The sequence below is a fragment of the Mobula hypostoma genome, chromosome 4 (assembly GCF_963921235.1).
Source record: "Mobula hypostoma chromosome 4, sMobHyp1.1, whole genome shotgun sequence".
Taxonomy (NCBI): domain Eukaryota; kingdom Metazoa; phylum Chordata; class Chondrichthyes; order Myliobatiformes; family Myliobatidae; genus Mobula; species Mobula hypostoma.
Window position 1 is genome coordinate 64,648,955 of NC_086100.1, and position 24,381 is coordinate 64,673,335.

At 39.7% G+C, this 24,381-nt stretch overlaps 1 protein-coding gene across 3 annotated transcripts in view; it reads left to right on the forward strand.

The window, feature by feature from the left end:
- The window catches only part of wdfy1 (WD repeat and FYVE domain containing 1), a 54,968-nt gene that overhangs the window by 27,148 nt on the left and 3,439 nt on the right, over positions 1 to 24,381 (forward strand). For all 3 annotated transcript variants that reach the window (XM_063045878.1, XM_063045879.1, XM_063045880.1), the window contains 6 exons: positions 2,063 to 2,213; positions 3,946 to 4,058; positions 11,395 to 11,521; positions 12,646 to 12,751; positions 14,631 to 14,732; positions 22,947 to 23,077. In XM_063045878.1, coding sequence (XP_062901948.1) covers positions 2,063 to 2,213; positions 3,946 to 4,058; positions 11,395 to 11,521; positions 12,646 to 12,751; positions 14,631 to 14,732; positions 22,947 to 23,077 — 730 coding nt within the window. The remainder of the gene's footprint in view (positions 1 to 2,062; positions 2,214 to 3,945; positions 4,059 to 11,394; positions 11,522 to 12,645; positions 12,752 to 14,630; positions 14,733 to 22,946; positions 23,078 to 24,381) is intronic.

A 24,381-nucleotide genomic window follows, 5' to 3' on the forward strand; every position in this document is an offset into this window, starting at 1 on the left:
TCCAAGAAATTATAGACCAGTGAGTCTTACCTCAGTGGTTGGTAAGATGATGGAGAAGATACTGAGAGGCAGGATTTATGAACACTTGGCGAGGCATAATATGATTAGGAATAGTCAGCATGGCTTTGTCAAAGGTGGGTCGTGCCTTACGAACCTGATTGGATTTTTTGAGGATGCGACTAAACACATTGTTGAAGGTAGAGCAGCAGATGTAGTGTACGGTATATGGATTTCAGCAAGGCATTTGATAAGGTACCCTATGCAAGGCTTATTGAGAATGTAAGGAGGCATGGGATCCAAGGGGACACTGCTTTGTGGATCCAGAACTGGCTTGCCCACAGAAGGCAAAGAGTGGTTGTAGACGGGTCATATTCTGCATGGAGGTCAGGGACCAGTGGTGTGCCTCAGTGATCTATTCTAGGTCCCCAACTCTTCGTAATTTTTATAAATGTCCTGGATGAGGAAGTGGAGGGATGGGTTAGTAAATTTGCTGATGACACAAAGGTTGGGGGTGTTGTGGAGAGTGTGGAGGGCTGTCAGAGGTTGCAGCGGGACATTGATAGAATGCAAAACTGGACTGAGAAGTGGCAGATGGAGTTCAACCCAAATACGTGTGAGGTGGTTCATTTTGGTTGGTCAAATATGATGGCAGAGTATAGTATTAATGTTAAGACTCTGTGGCAGTGTGGAGGATCAGAGTGATCTTGAGGTCCAAGTCCATAGGACCCTCAAAGCTGCTACGCAGGTTGACTCTGTGGTTAAGAAAGCATACGGTGCATTGGCCTTCATCAATAGTGAGATTAAGTTTAAGAGCCAAGAGGTAATGTTGCAGCTGTTTGGACCCTGGTCAGACCCCACTTGGAGTACTGTGCTCAGTTCTGGTCACCTCACTACAGGAAGGATGTGGAAGCCATAGAAAGGGTGCAGAGGAGGTTTACAAGGATGTTGCCTGGATTGGGGAGCATGCCTTATGAGAATAGGTTGAGTGAACTCTGCCTTTTCTCCGTGCTGCTATGGAGGATGAGAGCTGATCTGATAGAGATGTATAAGATGATGAGAGGCATTGATCATGTGGATAGTCTGAGACCTTTTCCTAGGGCTGAAATCGCTAATACGAGGTGGCGTAGTTTTAAAGTGCTTGGAAGAGGTTACAAGGGGAATGTCAGAGGTAGGATTTTTACACAGAGAGTGGTGGGTGCGTGGAATGCACTGCCAGCAACAGTGGTAGGGGCAGCCACAATATGGTCTTTTAAGAGGTTCTTAGACAGGTACATGAAACTTAGAAAAATAGAAGTTTATGCAGTATGGAAATTCTAGGCAGTTTCTAGAGTAGGTCATAGTCGGCACTACCTTGTGGGCCGACGGGTCTGTAATGTACTGTAGATTTCTATGTTCTAATATTTTCTATAAGGTAGCTGACAGACCCATTATGCCTTAATTTTTCTGGTTTTAATCTATTCTTTGTTAACTGTAATATTTTACAATAATGCTTTTTTTTTACAATAATAAGAATCAGGTCAGTTTATCTCCGATTTGCTGACCACCACCCCACACCCCCACCGAAGCACTTGAGAACACTATCTAGACTGAAGTTTAATGTAGTGGGGTTGGGTGCATGGTAAGACCAGCAGAACTCTCTCAGTTCTAAGCATCAATTTTCTCCAAAATCAGAAATATAATGTTAGCATATTGTATGATTCCAATGACTAATTATCAAGGTTGTTATGCTGGCAGTAAACCACATTGGGAAGGTCTGAATTTTTGAAAGATTAAATGAAATGGAAGCTCTTTAGTTTATAATGTTCAGCAAGCACTATCCCTTTGAGTTGAAGGGGATACTTTGTTTTCATTGCCGCAGATGGAGGGAAGTTCACCCTTGCACTCCACATAATCGCTCACTAAATTTGATTCCATAAGATAAAAATTTGCTCTCGGTTTAACAAAGCTGCATTTGGATATTTGGTTCGAGAGATTTTCAACATGCCCTCAGTGTTTTAATTGGCTTTATAATTAGTAAAATGTTATAATTGTGTTTTTTTTCCCCTCTCCTCTGCCCTTCCAGCACATCAACATCGTGTTTCTGCAATCATATTTTCTCCAGAGAGTGAATGGGTTATAAGCACAGGGCACGACAAATACCTCAGTTGGATGTGTACCAGAAGTGGATGTCTGCAGGGAAGACACTGCTTTAGTGCATGGACTTCATGTTTACAGTATCCTTAACATTTTGTCTGGTTTGAGAATGTAATTACTCAATATCAAGATGGGTTACTGCAGGGGTTGCCAATCCTTCTTTATCCCTTCGAGCCTTACCATTCACTAAGGGGTCCATGGAACACAGGTTGGAACCCCCAGGTAACTGACGGTCCCTTGACGGGTGGGAATAAAGTAAGAGATGCAACAGTAGTTACACCCCAGAAGCATGCATTTTTTTATCCCAACAATGTTTTGTGTATCCCTCTGGTTCATCATTTTAAATTACATGTCATGATTTACAAGCCAGACCATAATAATTGAAGCAGCAGAAATCTAAAGAGCTAATATCTTTTGAGTGACAAGTAATCTGTTTTGATTGTTCACTTTTATGACACTTTGGAAATGATAGTAGAATTTCAGCATATAATTAACATTTAACTGTATATTTTAAAGGCGTCACACAAAATAATAAATATATCTTTTGTTACTTGAATTCCTACTGTGAGCCTTTGAGCTGCAAGGAAAAAGTGACCTTTCAAACCATGCCTCGGCCCAGAGTATGTTAGTTCCTTTCCTTTTTGCCAATCTGATAGGAGGTGTTGAAAAGTGTTTTCAGAAGAGTTACCCAGACCACTATTTGAACCATTTCAGAGCTTTGGCCTTTGGCACACCTATTTCTGTTAGACACTGAGAGCCTACCTTTACATGGTAGGTTTTTCTAATTGTGTGTGCATTTGCTGTATTTCCGAGAGTCAATCAAATTTCCCACAGGAGTCTAACCAAAATAACTAATTGTCCTTTTTAAAAAAAATTACCAACTGGTGATTCCAGAAAGGGAGAAGGAATTCATTTCCACGTAAACTGATTAACAGTTAACTGGGTTCAATGGAATAGCGGTTGGACTGCTGGACTAATGTCCCGAAACTTGGGTTCTCATTAGAGATTTAATTCTGGACCTCAACAAGGCAAGTGGGGAGTTCCAATTTGGATATTTAAGGAAAGCTACTTATGAAGCTAGTGACTACAGCTGGCACCTCAAAACCACAGCACAACCACGGAAACACCTGGTTTAATGATTTCCTCAAATTTTCTTTCACTGCCTCGTACATGACCTCTTAACCACCATGCAGAGGAGGAGCCCTTAACTGCTTTCTGAAATGGCATACAGACCACCTAGTTCAGGGAAGGTCAAGAGATGGTCAATAACTGCTGACCAGGCAGCCACTTCCCATCTGATGAGAATTTGCTGTTGCCTCCAGTAATGCTTGTTGGTCCAGTAGGATCTGGTATGGATTTGGGCTCCAAGCCAAATACTTCAGACGAGGACCCATAATATTGTAGAGAAGGGGAGAAACTCTGCTCCCTTCATACTACTTAACAACAATTTTAGTTGGGTGAGAATTTATAGTCGAAGTATTTCTGAAAGTAATTTGATTTTTTTTCATCTTTTGAAAATGAGAACTGGGCTATATGTTATCTGCTGGCTGCTATGTTAGTATCAAGGGAAGGCTGCCTGTTTCTGTGCATCATTGCCATAAACATTATCAGTATTTTGTTTTTAAAACATACTTTAATGTAAATCCACTTTTTGGCATTGGTACAAACTGCAGTAAATTCAGCAGTCACATTACACACTGGCCAGTTTTTAATTGCTCTCTGAAAATCATACTTTAACCGTGTAGCTAGCGGTGCCAGCTGGAGGACACTACTTACTTTCATCTGATTTTTTTTGACTACTAATTTATTAAGATACGATACGGAAACCAGCTATGCATTTGTTGGTGATGCCTCTGGACAGATCACATTATTGAAGCTCGAACAGAACTCTTGCAGTACCATTTCAACATTAAAAGGACATGAAGGTAAAGTGTTTCTCTTTCTCTGCATTTTATATTGCCCCCCCCCCACCCAGAACCTTACGCCAAGCAAACACGGGGTGGGGGGCAGCAGTGAGCAAACACTGGTGGACAGCAGTGAGTGAACACTGGGGGGCAGCAGTGAGCAAACACTGGGAACACTGGAGGACAGCAGTGAGTGAACACTGGGGGGCAGCACTGACAAAAGGGACCAATCCCCAACCCAGTGCAGATTCTAGCAGAGGCCTCTGCTGTCTCCCACACTGCCTCTGGTATCTCCTCGCCTGGGCAGCTGCAACAGGTGACACCATGGTATGAATGCCTGGTCCATGCAACAACCGAGGCAATGCAGCTCCCCCGCCGTTGGTCTCACCAATAAACCAGTGAACTGGACTTGCGGTATTTTACATTACCAATGTCCAACAGAGTCCTGTGATCACAGTAAAAATGTCCAAGTCAACCATTTGCACCATCTTTTGGACTGCAAGTACAGAAGACAACACAGTGGTATGCAACAAGTCCAGCTCCATCACTGTTAAGCAAGTCGCTGATGGGTTAACTCTGCAGCTCTTGATGTTTTCAATATCCTGCAGTGTACTGCAGTTGAAAAAAAGACATAAAAGATGAGCAATTACACCTTTGGTTGGATCCAGAGAGGCCTCTGCGATTGTGTGTGCTGATATCTTCCTGGGAGGTCCATCTCTGCAGATGCTGCCTGACCTGCTGTCTTTCTCCAGCATTCCAAGTTGCTTCAGATTCCAGGGTCTGCAGTCTCTTGTGTGTCCACTAGGTGGTGCATTGATCAGTGATGCTAACAGAAGCTGAATGAATCCCTTGATCCATTTCAGGGCGGTGAATAATGCTCCCTCTACTTTATAGTGACCAGTGTGCACAAAAATCTTGTGCTGAGCAATTTTTTAACCAGCGACAACAGCATGTGTGCACTGAATTTCGTAGAAAGAGGTATTCATTTTAACAGCTAGCTGTCATTAAGAACTTTGGTCTCTGAGTTTGACCATTTTCGCTGTCATTCATCTGCACTTTCACAAAACATACATAGCGGGCAATGAAGGATTTTGGCACCAGAGCTTTTGCACACTGTCCATATGTGATGTGCTTACTAAATGGCTCTTGGAAAAATCAAGTTTCCATATGTCCACCTGCAAATACTCCAGCAACATTTGCATCACAACAATACTCGAAGGTAAGACCAGTTTTTGTATTGTATATAAATATTTCTCAGAGCTGCACATTCCTGACTTCATGAGCTTTCAGTGTGGCAGTTTCTACTGTTTCATTTTGCTTTAAATAAACTTGCAGTTCTATCGCACTTCATGCCCTTTGCTTCTTTGGAATTCAGCATAGTGAATCAATAACTTCTTTAACTAAAGCAGTGTAACAGAGCCAGTTCTAAAACTTGCAGACAAGTTATTGCAAACTCCACATGGTCAACACCGTCCTCATCAGAAACGGGAAAAGGGATTGTGATTGTGTACAGTCGTGAAGCATACCTAACATGCCAGCCGTATTACAGGGTGACAACCTTTTGTGCATAGTTTAAATTCCTTTGTCCACGAGTAGCAAAAGATGTGTGCGCGCACATGTGCACACCTTAGATGGGACATTGCTGCAGAAAAAGCTAATACACTTCAAGAAAGGTGATGGAGAAAACCCTGGGAATTATAGACCAGTGAGTCTTAGGTCAGTGATGGGCAAACTCTGGGAGAGAATTCTTAGAGACAGGATTTATGAGCATTTAGCGAAGCAAATCTGATTAGGGATAGTAGGAGGGTGGGGAGGGGGTATGAAAAGAAGCTGGAAGGTGATAGGCAGAGGAGGTAAGAGGCTGGAGAAGAAGCAATCTGGTAGGAGAGGACCATGGACCATGGGAGAAAAAGGAGGAGGAGGAGCACCAGAGAGAAAGGATCACAGGTAAAGAGAGAAGATCAAACTTCTAAAGAGGAGAGAAGATAAAGAGATCACAGGTAAAGAGAGGAGAAGATCAAACTTGTAAAGTGAAGAGAAGATAAAGAGATCACAGGTAAAGAGAGGAGAAGATCAAACTTGAAGGCAGAATCCAGGATTAATGCCAGGATTCTTAACAGTCTGGTGGAAGAGAGAGATCTTCGGGCCATTGTGCAGAGATTCCTCAAAGTTGCAGCACAAGCTGATCAGGTGATTAAGAATGTGTATGCTGTGTTGGCCTTTATTAATCGGGGGATTAAGTTCAGGACCTGCGAGGTAATGTTGTATCTCTATAAAACCCTGTTTAGAGCACGTATGGAAAACTGTTCAATTCTGGTCAGCTCATTATATGAAGAATTTAGCAGGATTAGAGAGGTTATAGAGGAGATTTAGGAGAAGGTGGCCTGGATTAGCAAGCATGTTTTATGAGGAGAGGATAAGCAAGCTAGGGCTTTTCTCTTTGTTGAGATGAAGGATGAGTGGTGACTTGATAGAGGTGTATGAGATCAGAAGAGGTGCAGATAGAGTAGACAGCCAGAGATCCTCTTCCTAGGGTGGATTTGGCTAGTACAAAGGGGCATAACTTGAAGGTGTTTGAAGGATCGTATGGGGGGGCGGGATGTCAGAGGTAGTGTTTTTTTTAACAGAGTGGTAGATGCATGGAATTTGCTGCTGGGGTGATGGTAGAGGCAGATAGATTAGAGACATTTAAGGGATTTTTTAATAGGCACATAGACGAAAGAAAACTGGAGGGACTATATAGGAGGGAAGGGTTAGATTGATCATGGAGTAGTTAAGGTGTTAGCACAACATCATGGACTGTAGGGCCTGTACTGTGCTGCACTGTTCTGTGTTCTAAACTCCTTAATGTTTCCGCTGGGAACTGGATTTGATTTCGGATAAGTGATGGAAATGTAGCTTCAGTAAATATTTTTTGTGAATGGTCTTCATTTTGTAATGTTGTCGATCAAATATGAGTTGTTTTGAAGCCAGGGATGCCTTGAATGGGAAACTTATGAAATTTTAGACTGGAAAAGGATAGTACTGCCCAGCTGGAGGCCACTCAGTCCATTGTGGCTGTGCCAGCTTGTTTGAAAGCACTGTGGAATTAATCTCATTAAGCTTCCCTTCCTTTAATTCTGAAATAATTTTCACTTCAGGTACTTGTTGAAACTTGTTTGCAAGTTATTACTAAATCTTATTTTCCCACCCTACAGGCAGAGCATTTCACAACTACCCTACATATTCTATACAGGTTTATCATCTCTTTTTCATCAGCCTATTTATTGCCTTTATATTTGTCCACTGGTTCCCGAGCATTCTGCTGCCAGATGCAGTTTCTCTCTGTTTGCTCTATCAACACCCTTTGTGATCTTAAACGTTTCAAAATAATTTAACTTTCTCAGCTTTAATGGGAAGCAGCCTAAATTTGCTGGTTTCTCCACGTAACTGAGACAGCCATCCAGTACCGTTGTAGAAAGTTACACGTTACTGTTGGACTGTGAAATATACTTTCCCAATTTTGGTGCCTAGAATTGGACACACAGTTTCATCTGGGTGTCCATGGGTGGAGATCAGGATTGCAAATGTGTTTAAGGAAACGTGGTTTTAAACTCCCTATACCGACGATCTTGCTAGCGAATGTGCAGTCTCCGGTGAATAAAATCGATGATCTCAGAGCCAGGGTGCTGCATCAGAGGGACATTAGGACCACGTGTGTCCTTTGTTTCACGGATTCCTGGTTAACCCCTTCCATACCGGATGCAGCGATTCAGATCGATGAGTTTACTATACACCGTCAGGATAGATCTACAGAGTCTCTCAAAAGCAGAGGTGGAGGAGTATGCCTCATGATCAACTCTTCTTGGTGCACGTTGTATCAATGCTGTCCCAATTCTGCTCACCAGATCTGGAATATTTAGCAGTAAAGTGTTGTCCTTTTTACTTACTGCAGGAATTCTCTGGGGTAATCCTGGTAGCAGTCTACATTCCACCTCAGGCCAATGTCAGGCATACTTTAGATGATCTGAATAATGGGATCAACATGCACGAAACAGCGCACCCTAACGCCCTCACCATCTTTTTGGGAGATTTTAACAAGGCTAGTCTGAAAAAATCACCAAGCAATTACCGTCAACAGATTCCTTGCAATACCAGAGGAAACAACACACTGGACCATTGTTACACCACCATCAAGAATGCCTTCCGTGCTATCCCACGCCCTCACTTTGGGAAGTTTGATCTTCTAGCTGGTCTCCTACTCCCTGAGTATAGACAGAGGCTGAAGACTGCAGCACCAGTAGTGAGGACCGAGAACGTTTGGACAAGGAGCGCCTACAGGACTGCTTTGAATTGGCGGACTGGACTGGACTGTGTTCAGGGATTCATCTTCGATCCTGGATGAGTATGTTGCAGTAATTTCCGACTCATTAAAACCTGTGTGGATGAGTGTGTGCCTACAAAGACTTACTGTACATTCCCAAACCAAAAGCCGTGGATGAACCAGGAGGTATGTTATCTGCTGAAGGCTAGATCTGTGGCATTCAAGTCCAGCAACCCAGGCCTGTACCAGAAAACCAGGTATGATTTGTGGAGGGCTAGCTCAAGGGTGAAGGGACAAATTCGAATAAGGTTGGAAGCGATATCAGATGCATGGTAACTCTGGCAGGGTCTGCAAGACATTACGTCCTGCAAAGCGAAACCCAATAGTATGAATGTCAGCGATGCTTCACTACCAGATGAACTCAACACCTTCTATGCCCGCTTTGAAAGGGAGAACACAGCTACAGCTGTGAAGATCCCTGCTGCACCTGATGAGCCTGTGATCTCTCTCTCAGAGGTCGATGTTAGACTGTCTTTAAAGAGAGTGAACCCTCGCAAGGCAGAAGGTCTCAATGGAGTACATGGTATGGCTTTGAAAACCTGTGCCAACCAACTAGTGGGAGTATTCAAGGACATTTTCAACCTCTCACTACTATGGGAAGAAGTTCCCACTTGCTTTAAAACGGCGACAATTAGACCACTGCCAAAGAAGAATAATGTGGGCTGTCTTAACGACTATCGCCCGGTAGCACTCACATCGACAGTGATGAAATGCTTTGAGAGGTTGGTTATAACTAGACTGAACTCCTGCCTCAGCAAGGACCTGGACCCATTGTAATTTGCCTATCACCACAATAGGTCAACAGCAGACGCAATCTCCATGGCTCTTCACATGGCTTTAGACCACCTGGACAACACAAACACCTATGTCAGGATGCTGTTCATAGACTATAACTCAACATTTAATACCATCATTCCCACAATCCTTATTGAGAAGTTGCAGAACCTGGGCCTCCGTACCTCCCTCTGCAATTGTATCCTCGATTTCCTAACCGGAAGACCAAAATCTGTGCAGATTGGTGATAACATCTCCTCCTCGCTGACGATCAACACTGATGCACCTCAGGGTTGTGTGCTTAGCCCACTGCTCTACTCTCTGTATACACATGACTGTGTGGCTAGGCATAGCTCAAACACCATCTACAAATTTGCTGACAATACAACCACTGTTGGTAGAATCTCAGGTGGTGGCGAGAGGGGTGTACAGGAGTGAGGTATGCCAACTAGTGGAATGGTGCCACAGCAACAACCTGGCACTCAATTTCAGTAAGACAAAAGAGCTGATTGTGGACTTCAGGAAGGGTAAGACGAGAGAACACATACCAATCCTCATAGAGGGATCAGAAGTGGAGAGAGTGAGCAGCTTCAAGTTCCTGGGTGTCAAGATTTCTAAGGATCTAACCTGGTCCCACCATATTGGTGTAGTCATAAAGAAGGCAAGACAGTGGTTATACTTTATTAGGAGTTTGAAGAGATTTGGCATGTCAACAAATACACTCAAAAATTTCTATTATTGCACTGTGGAGATCATTCTGACAGGCTGCATCACTGTCTGGTATGGGGGGGTGCTACCGCACAGGACTGAAAGAGGCTGCAGAAGGTTGTAAATCTAGTCAGCTCCATCTTGGGTACTACCCTACAATGTATCCAGGACATCTTTAGGAAGCGGTGTCTCAGAAAGGCAGTGTCCATTATTAAGGACCTCCAGCACCCAGGGCATGCACTTTTCTCACTATTACCATCAGGTAGGAGATACAAAAGTCTGAAGGCACACAGCTTCTTCTCCTCTGCCATTGGATTCCTAAATGGACTTTGAAGCTTTGGACACTACCTCACTTTTTTTGATATACAGTATTTCTGTTTTTGCACATTTATTTTAAATAATCTATTCAATATACATAATTGATTTATTTGTTTATTATGTTTTATTTTATTTTTCTCTCTCTCTCTCTACTAGATTATGTATTGTATTGAACTGCTGCTGCTAAGCTAACAAATTTCACGTCACATGCCGGTGATAATAAACCTGATTCTGATTCTGATGAAGGCTTGAATTAACCTCTCTGCCTTTGCATTCTTTCTTCATTGATGGTAGCAAAGGATCTGTGTGCTTTAATATCCTTTTCAATTTGTCATGACTCCCTGCCTCAGCTCTCGCTCTGCAAGTGTATAGACATACCTTTGTTACTTCTGCACTCAGTGTCCATTCTTTCATCCTCTGTAAATGTAGTCATCCAAGATTGCTGCCTGCTTTTTAATTTGCATATCTCACTTCTGCCCTGTGCATGTTAACTTACAACTCTCTGCATCTCACCTACATCATCTGAAGTCTCAGTTTCAGATTTCTCATACTCATTTCCAAATCTCTAAAAAGTTTCATCCCCTTTCTTTCTCTTTAACACCTCCCCACTTCTACAGTTATGTGCTCCACAAATTCTCTCTCTTTTCCAATCTTTTTATTGATATCAAAATGTTAAACATAATATTAATACAAAGCTATTGGGATTACATTATTAATAATTGGCATATAGAAATATAAATTCAGTTAGCACACGGATATTAAACCTCCCAAGGTCTTGCAAAATACGAATACGAAAATAAGAGGCTCCTCAAATTCTCATATCTGCTTCTTGTCACACCAGCTTTGCAGCCTTCCATTTGGACAGTACAGATCTTAACATTTCTATGTTAATGTCGACTTTCTTTCAAGACAAATCCTTTTAAAATCTATTCTTGCAACAGAATCTTTGCTATCTGCCCTAATATCAATTTGGGGCTCTATTTAAATTTCTTGTCTTCTGTGAAATTTCTTAATATGTTTAAGTCAAATATCTTTCACTTCCATACACTAATATGCCAGTGCTACCCACAATCACTAATCCCAGGCTGTTCGAAAATTGCAGTTAAAATGTGTATAATGTTAAGTAAAATGTTTTACTGTTTCAAGGAAGATTGGATTTGTGGGTCCAATGATCCTTTGCTTTTGTTGTAACAGGTGGCATTGGTGCCCTTTGGTGGGATCCACTCCAACGGCTACTGTTCTCTGGGGCATCTGACAACAGTGTTATTATGTGGGACATTGGTGGGAGAAAAGGCAGGACTTTACTACTTCAAGGTCATCAGTAAGTGACGAACTATACCTGAATGTCACAATGGTTATATGCTACTGAAACCCAAGGCACCTTTTGCTAATTAAATATTCAGAAGTCCATCTCACCTAAAAATGTTAGGTTAGCTTTGCTAGTTTGATAATTTTTTTTTGTTTATTGTAGGCTTCAGTTTGTTTTAAGAAATTCCATTGAAAAATTTGGGGAAATTTTTTGTTTAGTAATGGAATGCTTACGAGGGAAACTAACCAATTTCATCTGATATGTATTATAATGTTGTTTATTTGAATTATTTGAATAGTTCATGTTCACTGCACTGTGTATTGCAAAATCCTCTTTGTACTAAAGGCTATAGAGGATATGTTTAATGTGAGTTTACACCCATGTAGATAATGTAAACTATAAAGACATATGCTGGAACTTGTATACTATGAAAGAGGTGGAAGTGAAATCATATCACTGAATTCAAACTGAGTTAGATAGACATTTGAGGGAGATGAAATAGACAGGGCTGCAGCAATAGGATGGTATTGTGACTGTACTGCTCTGTGAAAAACTGGCGAAGGCTTGATGGACCAAATAACCTCTAAGTTATAACACTGATTATACTGTATATTTCTTAAATAAGGGGCCCTAAATTGCTCACAATACTTGAAATGAAGTCTCACCAATGCCTTATAAAGCCTCAGCATTACATCCTTGTTTTTATATACTAATCCTCTTGAAATGAATGCTAACATTACATTTGCCTTCCTCACCACCTCCTCTACCTGCAAATTAACCTTCAGGGAATCCTGCACAAGGTCTTTCCAAGTCCCTTTGTACTTCAGGTTTTTGAATTTTCTCTCCATTTTGAAAACAGTCTACACATTTATTTCTACTACCAAAGTGCATGATTTCCTGATATTGTATTCCATCTGCCACTTTTTTGCCTGTTCTCCTGTTCTGTGTAAGTCCTTCTGTAGCTTCTCTGCTTCCTCAACACTCCCTGCCCCTTCACCTATCTTCGTATCATCCTCAAACTTGGCCACAAAGCCATCAAATGCTTTCTCCAAGTAGATGTTCTATTAGAATTCAGTGGCCATATATTTTGGTGTCGGAGGCCTCCATTTTTTAACAGACTTCTGATTTATTCACAGTGACAAAGTACAATCTCTATGCTACTTGCAGCTAACACGACAGCTGATCTCCTGTGCAGCTGATGGGGGAATTGTGGTTTGGAACATGGATGTCCACAGAGAAGAGGTAATCAACTTCACTCTTTCTTCAAACATGAACATGCAATTTTATTAAATTTCCTGCTGCAACTCTTCAAGTTCTGTAAGCTAACTTGCAATGCACAGATATTTGATGGTGATTCGCAGATTGATTGAAAGTAACTGGATTGTTCAATTATCCAGTTAAATCAGTGTAGTTGCTAAATGGTCCCAAAGGTATCCCTGCTGCATCTTCTGTATTTGAAATTAACAGCTGTGACTCAAAGGGGGTTATTTATAGTTTGTTATCTGTATCGTCATATTATTTCCATCCTTTCATTAGTATCACCTGCCCTATCTACAAAAATGAGAAGATTAATTGATATCTACTGAAGTATTCAAGGAAGCTTAGTAATGTCAATGATGATGTGATGGTATATTGACAACAAATCTGTTTTCTGTTCCTGTTATCAGATTAGGCACAGAGTTTTAACAGCTTTGGAATGGTAGGCAGTTGCCTGTTTAATTTCAGCTCTTGACAACAAGGAGCAATAAATATCTTGTGCTAACAGTTACCTTTAATCAACCTGTGTGTTTCTGCACTCTATTTAGAAATGAGGAACATCGAGCAAACAAAAATTAATAAGTAAGATAATGGTTGTCACACATACCAAGATACAGTGAAAGCTTTATTTTGATGTCATCAATGCAGATCATTTCACCACATCAGGACACCAAGGTAGTACGAGGGAAAACAATAATACAATGCAGAGTAGTGTTCCAGTTAGAGAAAGTGCAGTGCAGGCAGGCAGTAAGGTGCAAGACCACAAAACGGTTAATTGTGAGGTGATGGGATCATCTTATTGTGCTAGTACCTGTTGGATAATTCTATAACAGCAGGATAGAAGCTGCTTTGAGCCTGGTGGTGTGTGCTTTCAGGCATTTGAATCTTCTGCCTGGTAAGAGAGAGGCAAAGGGGGAATGTCTGGAATGAGTGGGATCTTTGATTAAGTTGACTGATTTACTGGCAGAACGTGAAGTGTATTTGGAGTCCATGGAGAGGAGGCTAGTTTCTGTGATGTGCTGAGCTGTGACCAATGACAATCTATTTTATTCTGCTGAGGGAAACAGTGTAAAAATATATTGGATGGGTTTCACAACATGGCAGCTAATCTTCCATCCTTCATAGCACAATAAGTCATGTTGAAGGAATCATTAAAAAGCTTCTACCAAATTCAAGGCATCTATTTTAAAGAAAGGCAGTCGGATCTGATCTAGGCCCGATAAAATAAGTTCAGTGTCAGGTTATAAAATAGATGTTTTGTATAATTATTTTACATCCACAGTGCTTACCTACGGAGCAAGATTGTTAATGGAGTGAGAAGGAGAAGATGATGCTTAGCAATCAGCTTTGCCTTTTTTTTGGGTGGTATAGATGAAACTAAGCCATTGAAACTTTCAGTTAAGTGCTCATTTTCTGCTTTAGCAAAACCCGGTCACCATATATCCTTTCTGATTCCATATCCTTCATACCTTTTCCTTTAGCTACCCACTAAACTTGTTTGTAAATGATAATTCATTTGTTTTAATCATCAACTCTGACAGAGGGATTTAAAAAGAAAGTGAAAATTAAAATAAGCACAATGTAAAAGATACAAAATGATCCATACTGAATGGATGCACAGACTCAAAGATGAATAAAAAGTCATTGACTGCAGTATTGTCACCATAAATTGGGGAATGTGTATTTGATTGCAATGCACTACAAATTTTGTATTGTAAGATGTTCTCCTTTTTATCTTATCAATGGCTTTATTCCTGTTGACCATGTCATTAATCACAGATTTTTATTGCACTATTGGAAAATTATGACACTAGCATCCATTTGCGTGGTCTAGTTTTTTTTTTAATTCTTTGTTGCTTCATAGGCTCCTCTATGGCAAGAAAGTGATTCTTGCCAAAACTGCAAACAGCCATTCTTCTGGAATTTGAAACAGATGTGGGATACAAAGTGCCTTGGTCTGCGACAGGTGGGTGCTGTGTAACTCTTCGTAAATCTGAACTACTTAATAGCTTTCTCAGATGACCAATTCCACACCAAATGCCACGTCAGCATATTTCAGTTTTCTGTTTTAGGGCTAGATTGCGCAGATCACTTTGCGTTTTTCACTTGGTCTTTTTGTTTAAAGATAATAAGGGCGACTGGGTCTGCAGTTTAGAGTTTGGGAGTCCATCATTTACCGCTGATGACTTTTGCCTGTCTTCTCCAGAGAGTGAGGTAGAGAATTAAGAACTTGGTCTGAGTCAGACAGGGCAACATGCAGTTCAGTACTTTTAGGTGGAAGGCTTCCTTTGGTTCAGCATAACATTAGGGTGTTGTAACAGAATTGGACTGATTCATTTTCAAGATACTTAAACATTATGTAAAAAGTAAAATCTGAGCATCAAGTGTATTTTATATGCTACACTAATCTAAAATACTAGCGAGTTCCATAACCTTGGTTAGCCCAGCACTTCTTGATAAGTTATATTTATTAGATAATTGTTCAAAAGACATAAGGGAACCATCTAAAAATAAATCCAAAAACCGTAAAATACCCTTAGTCTTCCAAGTTTGAAAAGCGCGATCCGTAAAAGAGGGAGGAAAAAATATGTTACCTAAAATAGGAATCGCTAACCCGAATTGATTAAGATCAAAAAATTTTCTGAATTGAAACCAAATGCGCAAAGCATATTTAACTATCGGGTTAGAGACCTGCTTAACACGTTTCGAATCAAAAGGGAGAGAGGAGCCTAAAATAGAACCAAGTGTATAACCCTGAACAGATTGTAATTCCAATGCTACCCATTTAGGAATAGATAGTATGTCCTGGTCAAGTAACCAAAATTTCATATGTCGAATATTAATAGCCCAATAATAGAATCTAAAGTTAGGTAAAGCTAAACCTCCATCTCTCTTAGCTTTCTGTAAATGTATTTTACCCAGTCTCGGATTCTTATTCTGCCAAATAAATGAAGAAATTTTAGAGTCAACTTTATCAAAAAAAGATTTTGGAACGAAAATTGGTAATGCCTGAAACACATATAAAAATTTTGGCAAAAAAAACATCTTAACCGCATTAATACGACCAATCAAAGTTAAATATAAAGGAAACCATTTAGATGAAAGTTGAGTAATATGGTCTATTAATGGTAAAAAGTTAGTCTTAAATAAATCTTTGTATTTACAAGTAATTTTAATCCCAAGATATGAAAAGTAATTATTAATCAATTTAAATGGAAATTTATAATATAAGGGAAGATGTTTATTAATCGGAAAAAGTTCACTCTTACTAAGATTTAATTTATAACCTGAGAAAAGACCAAATTGTGCTAATAACTCTAAAACAGCAGGAATGGATCTCTCAGGATTAGAAATATATAAAAGTAAATCATCAGCATAGAGTGATAATTTATGGGACTTTAATCCCCGAGTTATCCCAGTAATATTTGAAGATTCTCGAATAGCAATTGCAAGAGGTTCTAATGCAATATCAAATAATAGGGGACTAAGAGGACAGCCTTGTCGAGTACCACGAAAGAGAGGAAAAAAAGGTGAGTTTAAAGAGTTAGTACGAACCGAGGCTACAGGGGAGTGATATAACAGTTTAATCCAGGATATAAATCTCAAGCTAAAATTAAACATTTCAAGCACCTTAAATAAATAAGGCCATTCTACTCTATCAAAAGCTTTCTCGGCATCTAAAGAAATAACACACTCAGGAACATTTTGTGAGGGAGTATAAACGATATTTAACAATGTACGAATATTATAAAAAGAGTAACGACCTTTAATAAAACCCGTTTGGTCTTCCGAAATAATAGAAGGAAGTACTTTTTCTAGTCTATTTGCTAATAACTTAGAAAAAACTTTAGAATCAACATTTAATAAAGATATTGGTCTATAAGATGCACATTGAGCAGGGTCTTTATCCTTCTTTAGTATTAGAGAAATTGATGCTCTATTAAAAGATTCAGGAAGTTTACCAAGTTTCAAAGAAGCCTCAAAAACCCTACCGAGCCAAGGAATCAATAAAGAAGCAAAACATTTATAAAATTCAACGGTAAACCCATCAGGGCCAGGAGCTTTCCCCAGATTCATAGAAAAAATAACATTCTTAATCTCATCCATTGTAATGGAAGTATCTAATAAGGAAGACATATCCTGTGAAATCTGAGGGAAGTCTAACTTATCTAAAAAATCATTCATATATTTAGAATCTCGAGGAGACTCTGATTGATATAAAGAAGAATAAAAATCACAAAAGGTTTGATTAATCCCCACATGATCCAGTATCAATCGATCATTTTGGTTATAAATCTGATTGATTTGAGATTTAACATAATTAGATTTCAATTGATTAGCCAGCAGCTTGCCAATTTTGTCACTGTGAACATAAAAGTCACTTCTTGTTTTCTTTAATTGGTTTACAATCGAGGACGAGAGTAGTAAACTGTGTTCCATTTGAAGTTCAGTTCTTTGTTTGTATAACTCCTCAGAAGGAGCCATAACATATTTCTTATCAATTTCTTTAATCTTGTCCACAATTACCATCTCCTCCTGCTTCTGTTTCTTCCTCAAAGCAACAGAATACGAAATAATCTGACCCCGAATATAGGCTTTAAAAGTGTCCCAAAGAGTGTTAACCGAAATATCTTCTGTATGGTTAATTGTAAAAAAAAGCTCAATCTGTTCATTCATAAAATTAACAAAGTCCGAGTCCTGAAGCAACAGCGAATTAAAACGCCATTGTCTATTATTTGGTATATTGGCCATAATTTTAATAGAAAGCTTAAGTGGAGCATGATCCAAAATGGTTATGGAATCATAATCACATTTAATCACTGAAGGAATAAGACGAGAATCAATGAAAAAATAATCAATTCTTGAATAGGAATGATGAACATGTGAAAAGAAGGAAAAATCTTTTTCCTGAGGATGCAGAAAACGCCAAATGTCCGTCGACCCAGAATCAGAAAGGAAAAAATTAATCAGATTTGCAGATTTATTAGGTAAAGTCCGTAAAGGAGCCGAACGGTCCAAAGCTGGAGACAAACAGGTATTAAGATCTCCGCCCCAGATCAATGAAAACTCGTTCAAATTCGGAAACTGATCGAACAATGATTTATAAAATTCCGGACAATCCATATTAGGAGCATAAACATTAACCAAAACTACTTTTTTATTAAATAGTAAACCACTAACCAATAAAAATCTACCATTCGGATCAGAGATAATATCCTGTTGTATAAAAGTAACTGAGGAATCTATAAAAATAGAGACGCCTCGAATCTTAGCATTGGAGTTCGAATGAAATTGTTGTTCCTTCCAGAATTTGAAAAAACGTAGTCTGTCCCCGCTCCGTACATGGGTCTCTTGTAAAAATAAAATTTGTGCTTTAAGTCTCCGGAACACTTTAAAAACTTTTTTCCTTTTAATAGGATGATTAAGACCATTAGTATTCCAGGAGACAAAATTAATAATAGACTCCATAAATCCTAAAGTCAACCCACAACAAGGAGGATTGACGATAGGCGCGACCCACAAACCCGGAGAGGAAACAGAACATACAAAAGATACCGGGAAAAAGGACGCAACCAGTACTTCAATAATGTATATAGCCCAAAGAGAAACAAACTAAAACGTGAAGCCCCTCCCACCACCCCCTACCCCAAGACCCCAAGGCAAAATCTAAAGCAGACCCGCCAGAAAGGAGCAAGCGCTAAAACTACCCCCATGACTTCCGGTATACGCTCCCTAAAAAAAAAGGTATAAATATGAAAAGGATCAGCTAATTGTAAAACAGTAAAAAAGTAAAAAAAAAAGGTAGCTCAATTAAAATACACACAGAACAGAACAAAAGCCGGAAAATATATATTAAAAAAAAACCACAATAAACCTCAAACCCATGAATAGACACAGCAACAAGAAACAATAAGATTATTGACATAAAGTGGTTATAAAAAGCAAAACAGAATAAAATTTAAAAAAAACTACAAAATTTAAGGCCACACAGGAAATACGTAAGATGACAAAAGGGAAGTAACCACCCAGAATCCCCTGGGAAAAGAAAGAAATGACGCAGTTAAAAAGAAAGTTTAGCAACCATATTAAGAAATCAAAAGTAAACTTTTCTGCCCAGATAGGGCACGATAAAGTTAAAACCAACCAATTCACAGCCTCCGATCAACGGAGATAATTAAAAAAAAAGCAATTAAGATGTTGAAGATGAAAGTTGATCCAGATAACTCTGGGCATCCGATGGAGAATCAAAAAAACGAAGGGCTCCATCTGACATGCGAATCCTTAGACGTGCAGGGTACAGCAGCGCTGGTCTTAAGTCCATCTTATAGAATTCCGACATCACGGATCTGTAACGAACCCGCTGGTCCCAGATTGGTTTACTGAAATCTTCCACGAATCGGAACTTAAGATCCGAAAAATCAATGAAACCTTTAGATCGAGCGAATCGAAACAGTCTCTCCTTGTCTTGAAAATAATGAAAACGTAAAATAACATGCCTAGGTCTATCTGACCTAGACGAATATGATGGGATTCTGTGAACACGATCCAGAAGCGGTGGTTGGTCAGGAAATACAGTAGGGAATGCATCTTTTAAAAGTTGAGAAAAATATTTCATGGGGTTGTTGGATTCCACGGCTTCCCTCACCCCGATCATTCGTAAATTCTGCCGTCGCATTCTAGATTCCAAGTCAGAGTTTTTAAAAGTCAAAAAGTCAAGTTTCTTCTTCATTACATTAATTGTTTCTTCGATTTTCCCCATCTTAAGCTCACTTTGTTGCGCGAATTTTTGAAGATCGGATATAGCCGACTGATGTTCCGCAATAAATGTTTGCATCTTATCAATTGAATCGGCAATTTTCTGGAAATTAGTTGAGATTTCCGTATGAATCAGGTCTTTAACAGAGCCTGCAATTTCCGTACGAATCATCTCCCTAACAGAGGTTGAGATTTCCCTCTGAATTAACTCCGATATCGCTTTCAAAGTCACCGGTGATTCAGTCGGGGGGAGATCCGTAGCTTTCGGTTTAACCGGAGGTTTACCATCCTTGCCGTTTTTCCCGTTCTTAGACATAGCAGATCTAAGTTCCATCCAATTGTCGGAGAATTCAGTTTAATTCAAAGTATTGTAAGAATTGATGCCTTAATGGTTAATTAAAGTATAGCTGACCATAGAGAAAAAAAACTCAGAGGTAATGGAGCGAGTCAAGAACGCGACTTCACTCCATGAGCGCTACCGGAAGTCTCCAGCCCAGCACTTCTATTAAACTTTTTCTAATGTAAAAATATTATACATTCTGGGCTGCTTGTGGACTACAAAGGTAATCTCTGTTAAATAAAGGTCTATTGGCTTGCCTCAGTAGCAGGGAAGCAGTAAATAAATTTACTCCCTCCCAAAGATTCCCTTTTACATTTTAAAAACTTAATTATTTAGATTCCCTTTTACATTTTAAAAACTTATTATTTTCCATATTTGAACAAACTCTATTTGTGCCATTTTTTCAAAAGTTACTGCAGACCCTTTCCTGGATTGGTAGACAGTCCCTAACCTCTCCCAACACAAGCTCTGTTTTCTGCCTGAAGCTCACTTGTAGTGTAACTGTACAGATCATGGAGATTTACGCAAATAGTGTATGAACATTATGACATAGAAGTTGACCTTTTGGCCCATTGATTTTGTGCAATCCCATTAGCTTCATTCCCCTTATGCATATTTCTCTGTAGACCTGCAGTTTGACCTGCAGTTTGTTCTCCATCACATGCCCTCCAGCTTCTTTGATTCTTTTGCTACCTACCTACACTAATGGGCTATTTTTTTACATTTTTACAGGCCTCTTACCTCTTCTCACCAGCCTATCACCTCCCTCTGGTGCCCGTCCTCCTTTCTCCCATGGTCCACTCTCCTCTCCTAATAGATTCCTTCCTCTCCAGCCCTCTACCTTTCCCCCCCATCTGGTTTCACCTATCACCTTCCAGTTATCCTTATTCCCCTCTCCCACCTTTTGATTCTGGCACCCTCCCTCTTTCTGTCCAGTCCTCATGAAGAGTCTTGGCCTGAAACACTGACTATTTATTCATTTCCAGAGATGCTGCATGACCTGCTGAGTTCCTCCAGCATTTTGTGTGCATTGCTTTGGATTTCCAGCATCTTCAGAATTTCTTGTGTTTGTAATGTTTTTAAGGTGGCCAGTTCACCTGCTGGTGTATTTGTGAGATGTAGGAAGAAACCAGAGTTCCTGGTGTAAATCTATGCAGTCATGTGTGGACCATGTAAACTCCAGTGTCTGATGTCAGGATTTAATTGTTGCCTTTTTCTGGCACTGTGAAATCACCATCTAAATCTTGCACAGAATAATAATTGTGGCTTAATCTTTAACAGCACAGTGTCAGCAGTTGCTGATTAGCTGCCTGTTGGGATTCCCTTTGCTTTAGTACAACAGATCTGGCAGATTCCCTACCATAGTGCCGGATGGAAAGGCAGAGATTGTACAATGCAAAAGTCATTTTCCTGATGAAACGGTGCCAGAAGTAACCAGGTTAAAAGGCTCGGAGCCACCAAGAGAGACACCCAAGGTAGAATGAGAAAGGAATGGAATTCCCAGAAACTTTCTCTCAGAAAATTAAATTTGATCTGCAAGCACTTTTTATAACATTGCACAGATGAATTTTAGCAGTTGTCTGAACCAGTTTATATCTGAATCAAAAACAGAAGGCCAGTGTCAGGGTTATCAAGATGATGCTGAAAATCCGACGTATTGTTGAAATGTAACTTGTGATACAATGTCTTTTGCATTGATTGAATTCCAAACACTTGCACCAAGTCATCAAAGTCAATCATTATCAGCTGATGACTTTGTTCTTATGGCAAAACACAGGGTAGTTGTCCATTTCAATGTCGAAGTGTCAGACGATGAGCTAGTGTTGACTACAAGGCTTTCGAATATGCTTTCTTCTTCTGTATCTTCCCACCATCACCCCCAAAACAAAAACCAGCCTTCCCATCTTGAACATAGCTGGACATTTCAATGTGTATGAGCCAAAGACCTGTAGTCTCAATAAAGATTCAAAGTACATTTATTATCGAAGTGTGTATGCAGAATATAATTCTGAGATTTGTCCTCCTGCAGCTGGCTATGGAACAAAGAAACGCCATGTAGCCCATTTAAACAAAAACATCAAACTCCCAACATAGGAAAAAAAACCAAATTGGGCAAATGACAAAAAGCAAGCGGACAGCATATAGAATATAAAATATCAAACCAGGAGTTCAGGAGTATTCAGTCTAATTCAGTTCAGCACTGCACCAGTAACCAACTGCAGGACAGAGCTAGCCTTCTCTGTAGTACCCCTGTCTGTGTCAATCAAACCGCTCAAAGACAGCAAAAAAAATCAGAATCCAGAATATGCAACATGGAGCTCAAAGTCGCCCCAAAGTGAGTCCTCGGCCACAAGCATCGCTGATCTATCCTTGCAATGTGGATCCCAAGACTCCTGCTCTTTCCTCCGACAACAGCCAGCAAGAGGGAAAGGAAGGCTGGTTAAACGCTGACAGGTGGCGGTGAACACCTGCCTGTCCTCTACTTTCGTCTTTGTCAACATCAACCTTGCTCAACGCCTCAATCACAGAGAAGCAATGGAGTTGATCATGGGCTCATACCCCACACCCAAGCTTCCAGGTCGCACACTCGCTCCCAACCTCACCGAACTTTCTCAGAGACAGCAAAGTGCCGGATTGTTCAACTGGTCCAAAAAACACACCATGAAAATGTAACTCACAGGTTCCAATCGCACACAGCTTTGTAGTAGAATCATATTTCAAAGAAGTAGAAGAAATGAACTGTCTGGAAGATGTCGCTGTTAGTACATAGTTCACTGGTGCTATCTTGAACATCCATCCATCTATCCTACATTTTGTAGCAGAAAGATTTGTTTGAAATGCACATTTGTTTGAAAAGCACAATTGCTACTGGAAGTGTTATATTTCAATAAGGATTGATGTCATATTTTCCTGCGTATAATTAAATAGAAATTCATTGAAAAGAATCTGAAGAACTTTCTTAAGTCTGACACAGACTACTTTAGAAATCCATGCCCTATTTGGAGAGTGTTTTTGCTTTGCATAGGGAGTAGAGTGAAATGTTATCATTTTCTACAAATCTCTCCTTTCCATTTTTCTATTTAGCATCATTGTAGAAAATGTGGTAAAGCAATATGTGGGAAATGCAGCACAAAACGTTCCATCTACCCGGTGATGGGCTTTGAGTTTCAGGTACGAGTGTGCGATGACTGCTTCAGCACTGTCAAGGATGAAGAGTGAGTACATTTTAACTTCTGCCTGGTCTTTAGAGTTAAAATTTTCCATTTGGAGTGGGGAATACTCTTCAAATCAATCTAGAATTTGGAGAGAGCACATTCCCAAATCTAAAGTCCTTTAATTTTTTTTTGGAAGTGGGTTATTTGGAATGAGTCCCCGTGGTTTGTTTTCCATCTTGGTGATTGTGTTTTGATTCAATGCATCTTAAATGGAAGAAGAAAGATGCCATCATATCCATGGTACTCATGGCTTTTAAAGGAAAGGCAAAAGTGAGATAAAATACCACATGGCTTTTGCTCTAAATCAGTAAGCAATGTTAAAATACTTTTTCCCCATCTCCCTCTTCTTTATTGTTGATTTTGCCAGCAGAATCCTGTTTTGTAAAGAATGGAACGTTTTTGAGAGTTGAGACATGCATTTCTGTTAAAGGTTGTTGCCGAAATGAACAAGTGTAGACTTCAGTTCTCTGTACCATTCCTACTCTGATCTCTGTCTTTGCCCATTAGCGAAGCCCAAATAAAGCCCAGGAAACAGTTCCTCGTCTTTCAGCATGGCGCATTATAGACCTAAGGATACAACATTTAATTTAATCCTCTCAAATATCCAGCACTTTTCAGAACTGACCAATCTTGATGACAGATTATCAACCTGAGATTTGCTCTCTCATTCTAAATAGGGCTGCCTGACAAGCTGAGTATTTCCAACATTTTGTGTTTACTGAATTTTGCTGGTTCTTTAAAAAGTGATTTTGGAGTCAAGCCATAAAGAATGCTTTGAATAAAGTTCAAAAGGTAGTGGCTGTGGAGGACTGCTTGCAAATCATTAGCCAGGTTAGCAAAGTTGTACATACTGCAAACTCTCTATATTTGCATTTAAACCCAGAAATGGGGGTAGAACAATATTTTCATTGAAAATTTGACTGGAGGAAAGAATTTGCATGTTGTGACAGAATAAAGACTGGATTTATCCGAAGTGCAGGAACAGGACTAAGCTGTTAGATTGTGTGAGATTCATATCATGAGACCAGTGACTTAGTTCACATTCCATTAATAAACTGATAAACTCATGTCTATCAATACTTGTTTTGGAATTTGTGTCAACATAGTTTCATGGAGTTAACAGTTTCTTTATTTCTGAAACTTGCATAAAGAAGTACCTCCTGACTTTACATTTGCATGCCAAGTTACAATTATTCTGGACCAAAGAAAATAGTTTATGCCTATCTCTAGAAATATCTGCTATACCTCTGTCACTTAAAATATTGGGCTTGGTGCATGCTTATTCTCAGCAGTTGCTAAGGCAG